Genomic DNA, 6,797 nt, shown 5'->3' with positions numbered 1-6,797 from the left:
GGCGGCCGCGGGGCTGGTTTTGCGGCGGCACCGGGAGGGGTGAGGGCGGTGAGGGCGGCGGGTGCTGGAGCGACGGCAGCGGCTGGAGGAGCAATAGCAGCAGCCGTGGCGGCCACGGGGCGGGGCGCGGCGGTCGGTGACCGCGGCCGGGGCTGCAGGCGGCGGAGCGGCTGGGTAAGGCCGGGCCCGGGGCGGGCGGGGCCGCTTCCTCTCAGCCGGCTGCCGGGCCTTTGTGTGGGCCCGGGCGGGCGGGAGCAGCGGCGGAGGCCCCGCCCCGGCCGTCGGGATGCGCCGGTCGGGCCGGGCGCGCGGGGCGGGGCATGGCGGCGGGCTTCGGGAAGCGCCTGGCAGCCTTGCCGCACCTGCCTGCCGGGACAAAGGCGCGCAGCGGCCCGGAAACTACCCGCGCCCCGCTTTCCCGCCCCCCGCGGCTGGCCGAGCTCTCGTCGCGGGCAGCTTCAAAACTGTCAACGTTTCCCTTAGTTCCCCGTACCGGTGACAGGTTGGGAAAGTCTTTCATTTTCTCCGCAGCTCAGGGCCTCCTTTTTTTGTTGTCGTTTCTTGACGGTTCAGACACAAACTCTCCTAGTAAATTTTTTTTTTTAGTACTTTCTGGATGACTCTGTTCAGACTGAGTATTTTTATCAATGGGACTTGTATTTGTCGTGGAGCCCAGGTATAGTTTCTTATATGCAACACCACAAAGAATCGAGATTTTCAAATTGTGTGTGTTTCTGGTTATTTTTTCGTCTCTTAAAATTTTTTTACTGAGAAAGAAGCATAGTTTTGTTATTGTAGGGTAGAAATTGGTGACTTAAAGAGGAAGAAAGATTGGCAAAAATGTAGAAGAGATCCTGAAAAGCAAATGACAAATACACGGTATAGTGGATATAGAAATTATTACTACAATTATAGAAACATATGTTGGAGTAAAGCATTTTTATTAACTTATTTTCCAGCAAACTAAGACTCCTCAAAAATGATTTCAAGGTATTTTTTTTCCATTTAGTAGTGAACTCTTTTCCCAAGTACAATTCAAAAGCAAATTGGGCTCAATACAAAAGAGTAGTATAATTTCTGCCATATCACCTGTTAACAGATTGCCCATATTTTAGATCCAAAGGAAGATTGGAAGGTATCTTTTGAAGAAGTATGTCAAATCAGTAATAAATATGTGTGGATAAATAGAAGGGCTTTGACCACTTTCTTTGGCTTTGGGAGTGTACAGAATATCTTAAGTATTGATATTCTATGCAGATCGCCAAGATTAGTAAATTGCTATCTGTATGATAGACTACTCTCAAGGTATCCAGCATCATGTGAGAGAACACTGAATTGGGAGAATATTCCCTAAGTTAAAACACAGGCTGCAACATAATACATGTGGTTTGTTCATGCTTTTTAAAAAAAAAAAAAAAAAAGGCAACCAGGGCATAGAATAAATACTGAAAGCTGTGAATGCCAACGTTAAGGGTTCTTTTTCTCTGGGAAGTTGGTTTATAAGCGATTTTTTCCCATTTTTGAATCTTCTCTTTTCCAAGATTTTTATTTTAAACCTGTATTACAGTACTAAGAAATACTAGAAATACAGGAGAGTACTAAAAGTCTATAAACTGTCAAAATATACCATTAGGCTATACTGAGTAAATATTTTCCCAGTTGCACATTGTAAAGTTATTCTTTACTGTCCACTGTAATTTATCATTGGTTGTTAGAGTTTTGGACATCTGACTGTAATCAGTGCCATTTAAAAACTTGTAACTAAGTTTCAGAATCTTTTCTCTTTATAGGAAAAGAATTACTGAATGGATGCTCACAGTCCTTTGAAACTATGCAAACTTTTTTTTTAATGTCTCACTTAAGTGCACTTTTAATATGTCTTATTAAATAGATAAGTTGATCACTGAAACTATGCTATAAGTCAGGCTACAAAAATGGATAAAGTGCTGTTCCTGTGCCCAAGACAGCGTACAATCCTAGAGTTAAAACTTAACATTTTTTTTGTGTTTTGACATTTCAAAGTGATTTCACATACATTTTTCACTGTCATAACAATCCAAGGGAGATATGTACACTGCTGTTCTCATTTTAGAAATAAAGAAACAGATCTGAAAGGTTGTGACTCAAGCAACATCAAACAGAGATGGAAGACCTGGGTCTCTTATCCTGGTCTTCTGAGGTCAGGTCCTATTGCCCCTCCCACCCACCTGGCCACATTGCCTTTGTAGCCAAACTTCCAAAATACATGTTAAAATGTGTTCCTTGGATGAGAAAATATTCAAAAATTATCCTTAAGTTGAATCTTTTTTTTTCTTATCAAAGTAAATTAATGAGTCAAGGAGTTTTGAATATTGTGTGGTCTAAACACCCCCCCCCAATGATTTACATTTTTTGTCATTTGATTTTCAGCGGATTATTTATAAAAGTAATTTTGACCTCCTGCCAAATGGTCGAAGGCTTTTTTTTTTTTTTTTTTAACCTTTCTAAAGTTGTATGTGATATCTTTTCAGTGCTGATAGGACTTTTGGAAAGAAATGTCTCTCTGAATTTTTTTGACGAGGAGGAGTTTTCCGTACTCTGCTCACATGAGCCATTCTTGGTTTGTTCCAGCTTGCTAACGCTTGGTGTCACATGTAAGCCTTCCACATGTGTTCACTCTCCATTCCAGCTCTGTGATTGAACTCTGCTCTTATTGACTAGGGTGCAGTTGGGCAGGCATGCTTCGTTCCTGGAATTGACAGTCATTCCGTGTGAGTAAAGGGGAACCTCAGTGAGGCATCTTTATGTATGTGAAAAGCATTTGGTTTTAAAATGGAAGAAATATCAGATACTGTTAGTGCCTGAGCCTTTGCAGCTGTTTAATTGGTGCAAGAAAACTGATATGCCTATTTTCTCCAGATCTCGTATCTTTAGCAGTTCTGCTTGAATGTTTTCTGTCTATTCGTACTCATTTTTACTCCTTTGACCCTTCTTTTTATTTCCCCTGTCTCTGCCTTTTTCTTCTCTTTCAGTTTTGAATATATTAACACTGAATCAGCACTTCTAAAGCCCTGCCTTCTCCCACTGGCTTCACTTGGCCTTCAGACATAATGAGGAGACTGGCTTTTCGAGGAGCTGGTTGTGCTCTGGTAAAGCTGGTAAATTACTGATCATCTACACCCTTTCCCTTTTCTGTCCTTCCTTGCCTTTTCCCTTCCACCTTTCTTAAATTTTGTTATCCTTTTCATAAAGATTCCTGCCTTATGTTCATCAAATTCACTTGTGTCCTTGTCATAGATTGTTTACAAAAGCTTGGTCCTTAGTTTCTTCATTTTAATGAATTGACACCAGTTTATCAGCCTTTTATAAAACAAACAAAAATCAACAAAAGTTGGCTGGCCTTGGCCTACGCCCTTTGAAGCTTTAGCCAGTTGTGGCCGATTGCAAACTAATACACTGTATAACAAACCAAGTCCTAGAGGTAGGAACATCATCATATTAGGCTCTGTTTTTAAACACCATGTGGACTGTAATTCAGAGGAAGAGATAAGAGACTTAGTTTGTTAGTTGGTTACCAGAATTTTTTATTTATTGGTTTGTTTTGCTCCTGCTTTCTGTTCCCTGGAGATCCCCAGTTTTTCTCTCCATACTACTGGCAACCCATTCTTTCAGCTACTAGTGTCTTAGTGTCCTGAAATTGAATGTTGATGAGTGACACTGGGATCAGTTTTTTCTTTTTGCTTTAGAGAAAGGCCTGTGAAATCACAATATGCTATTTGATACTGTTTTTAAATTGTATAAGCATTGTAGGACTTTCTCAGGTATGCACCCTTACCTTCTTCTAGCTGTAGCAGGTCATTTCAGTGGTTGCATTTCTTGTGTTATAGTCAAATATACATGTATGTATATATATATATATATATATATATATATATATATATACACACACATATATATATATATTTGTAAAGGTGTGTTAAGATTACTTAGCAGCCTGCCTAAAACTTAGAGCAAATATTTACATGTTTCTGGGAGCCCGAGGAGGGCCTAAAACCTCACTTCTGGGGTGCTCTTCAAGATCATCTACTGAAATGTAAAGCTGTGAATTCATGGGGATAGGGTACCTCATATAACTGAAAAGGAGGTTAGTCTGGATTGACAGAAAAGTTTCAAAATGCAATTTTGCTACTTTAGCATAGGTATGGCAAGTATGTTGAGTGTTTTCTGGGGTATGTCTTGTGGATCTTACTTTAATGAATGTGGAGAAAATTCATTTTCAGTGTGTTAATTTTAGGGTACATCTAAAATGCTAGAAGGTTAATCCTCTGTCCCCTTATCCTTTTGCACTAATTTGCCTCAGGGTCTTCTTCCTGTTTTTTGGTTTTTGTTTTTTTCCAACATGCTGGCCCACCTGGAAAGTGATCATAATCATAAGAAACACTGGGGAAAACAGATGAGGCTTCTGACTCCAGAGGTGACCACCTTAGGGACTCTGTCCCTGAGGCCTGCCTGACTCCCTCAGGGGCTGAGGGATCAGTACCTCCAACACACCATTATATGTGGGTGTACCCACATATATAATTATGTGGGTTTCCAAATTCCAGTCCAGGGTAAATTTGGGGCCAGAAGTGGTTGAGTCATTCAAAATTGGTAAATACAAATGAGTATACTGTTGCTGAATTTGTCCCATCCAAGTTGAAAGTGTAGCATTCTGGTAAGTGAAGGGGCTAAAGCAAGGGCCAGGACTTGCATTGAAAAAAACATAGTTAAGCTTCTTTGCAACAGTGAAAATATTCTCCTAAGTGAACCAGAAGCTTTGTGGCAAGTGGCCAACTGAGGGCTTGGTGGCAGAGTATAAAATTCAGTGTAAGAACATGGCTAATTATTTCTTATAGAAGAAGTTGGATTCCATGGGTTCCAAGAGAAGAAGAGCTACCTCCCCTTCCAGTAGTGTCAGCGGAGACTTTGATGATGGGCACCATTCTGTGTCCACGCCAGGCCCAAGCAGGAAAAGGAGGAGACTTTCCAATCTTCCGACTGTAGACCCTGTAAGTAACTCAGATCACAGTTTCTGCCTTCTGCACAATTCCCTACCTTTCCTTTAATGATAAGCAGTTAAGATGCAAGGCCTCTCAGCTTCTTTTTCCTCTGGCTTGATATTCTTAACCTTTCTTTTATGAAAAGTATACACTTAGCCAGAAGTCTTACAGTAATAGTGTAATTTAATATTATGAAATAATAAAGAATATCATTTTTGTCACATTATATAGTCATTCAAGTAAGTGTGTGCTGTCATGTGCCAGGCACTGTTGTGGTGATTGGGAAAGAACTATGTGTAAGACGAGCTAGTTTTTTACATGGAGCTTAGATGCTAGTGTTGGGGAAGCAGAATGTAAACAGATGAACAAATAAATAATAAAGTATCCTCAGCTAGTGATGAGTGCTAAGAAGAAAAGTTGGGATGATATGGGCTGTTTTGGCCCATACCTTCAGGAAAGATTTCTTTGTGATCAGAAGGCAGCAGCCCTACAGAGCACTGGGGAAGGGTGTTCCAGGCAGAGGGGCTGGATCAGGAATGGATTTGATGGGTTGTGATTACAGAGAGGTGGTCAAGAGGAAGAAGGAAACTGGCAAAGTCTGCCCAGCCAGAGTATACCCTACATACTCTGTGTTAGGAGTTTAGATTTTATTCTCTGATTGGTAAGAAGCCCTCTATTGGATGATTTTTAAACAAGAGTGATATGAACTAATTTTGTTTAAAGGAAAAGAAAATCACCAGTAACATATTCTGATGAAAGATTTAATCATTTAAATGATTTTAAATAAGGAGAGGTACTGTCAGCATACTTTAGACTTGGGTTCCCATGTGGGAATTTGGGGATTCATCGTTCTCTACTGGCATTTTATGTTTTGTTGTTTTTTTTTAAGAACCCCTACACTGACTTTCTGTTCACTTTTCTGGTGATTTTTCTCCTTTTCCTATGTGTAGATTGCCGTGTGCCATGAACTCTACAACACCATCCGAGACTATAAGGATGAGCAGGGCAGGCTCCTCTGTGAGCTCTTCATTAGGGCACCAAAGCGAAGGTGAGTGGGAGGGGTTTGGTCCCGGATCCAAGTTGAAAGTGTTTAATAATTGAGTTTTCCTTTGGAAGGAATGGCTTAGATGATACAGGGGTCTAGATTTTAGTTTCAGTTGTCAAGGTGTAGCGAAGCGCATTTAAAAAAATTTTTGTCTTAATTAAAGAAAAAAATTTTAGTTGTAAAAAATATACAACATGAAATTTACAGTCTTGATTGTTTTTAAAAAACTTTTAGAAGTAATAGGTGAATTCAGCAAAGTTGCAAGATACAAAACCAACATACACAAAAATCAGTTGCATTTCTGTACCTTAACAGTGAACAATCCAAAAAGGAGATTAAAGAATAAACCTAACCAACGAGGTGACAGACTTTACACTGAAAACTACACACTTCTGTAAGAAATTAAAACACAAAAAAATGGAAAGATATCCCATGTTCTTGGATTGGAAAACTTAATATTGTTAAGATACCAATACTACCCAAAGCAGTCCACAGAGTCAATGCAAAACGTAACAAAATCCCAACAGAATTTTTTTCAGAAACAAAAAAAACCATCCTGAAAAAGAAGAATGAAATTGGAAGACCATATTAGTCAGGGTTCTCCAGAGAATCAGAACCACTAGGATCTATCTATCTACCTACCTATCTAAAATAAATTTGTGTTGTTTTAAGCCATTAATTTTGTGGTAATTTGTTAGAGCAACAATTGGAAACTAATACAATGAGTTAATTAA

General features: G+C 39.8%; 1 protein-coding gene across 23 annotated transcripts in view; it reads left to right on the top strand.

The window, feature by feature from the left end:
- The first annotated feature begins 20 nt into the window (after positions 1-20).
- PBRM1 (polybromo 1) overlaps positions 21-6,797 on the top strand; it is a 101,733-nt gene continuing 94,956 nt past the window's right edge. For 6 of the 23 annotated variants that reach the window (XM_067754707.1, XM_067754699.1, XM_067754698.1 and 3 more), the window contains exons 1-3: positions 657-676; positions 4,875-5,027; positions 5,969-6,066. In XM_067754707.1, coding sequence (XP_067610808.1) covers positions 4,890-5,027; positions 5,969-6,066 — 236 coding nt within the window. In that variant the 5' untranslated portion in view covers positions 657-676; positions 4,875-4,889. Of the gene's footprint in view, positions 175-397; positions 503-655; positions 677-3,011; positions 3,138-4,874; positions 5,028-5,968; positions 6,067-6,797 lie in introns of those variants that run through there. The other 17 variants (XM_067754701.1, XM_067754700.1, XM_067754690.1 and 14 more) reach the window with 9 other exon arrangements.

The sequence above is a fragment of the Pseudorca crassidens genome, chromosome 10 (assembly GCF_039906515.1).
Source record: "Pseudorca crassidens isolate mPseCra1 chromosome 10, mPseCra1.hap1, whole genome shotgun sequence".
Classification (NCBI taxonomy): Eukaryota; Metazoa; Chordata; class Mammalia; order Artiodactyla; family Delphinidae; genus Pseudorca; species Pseudorca crassidens.
This window is presented reverse-complemented; position numbering and strand designations above follow the sequence as displayed.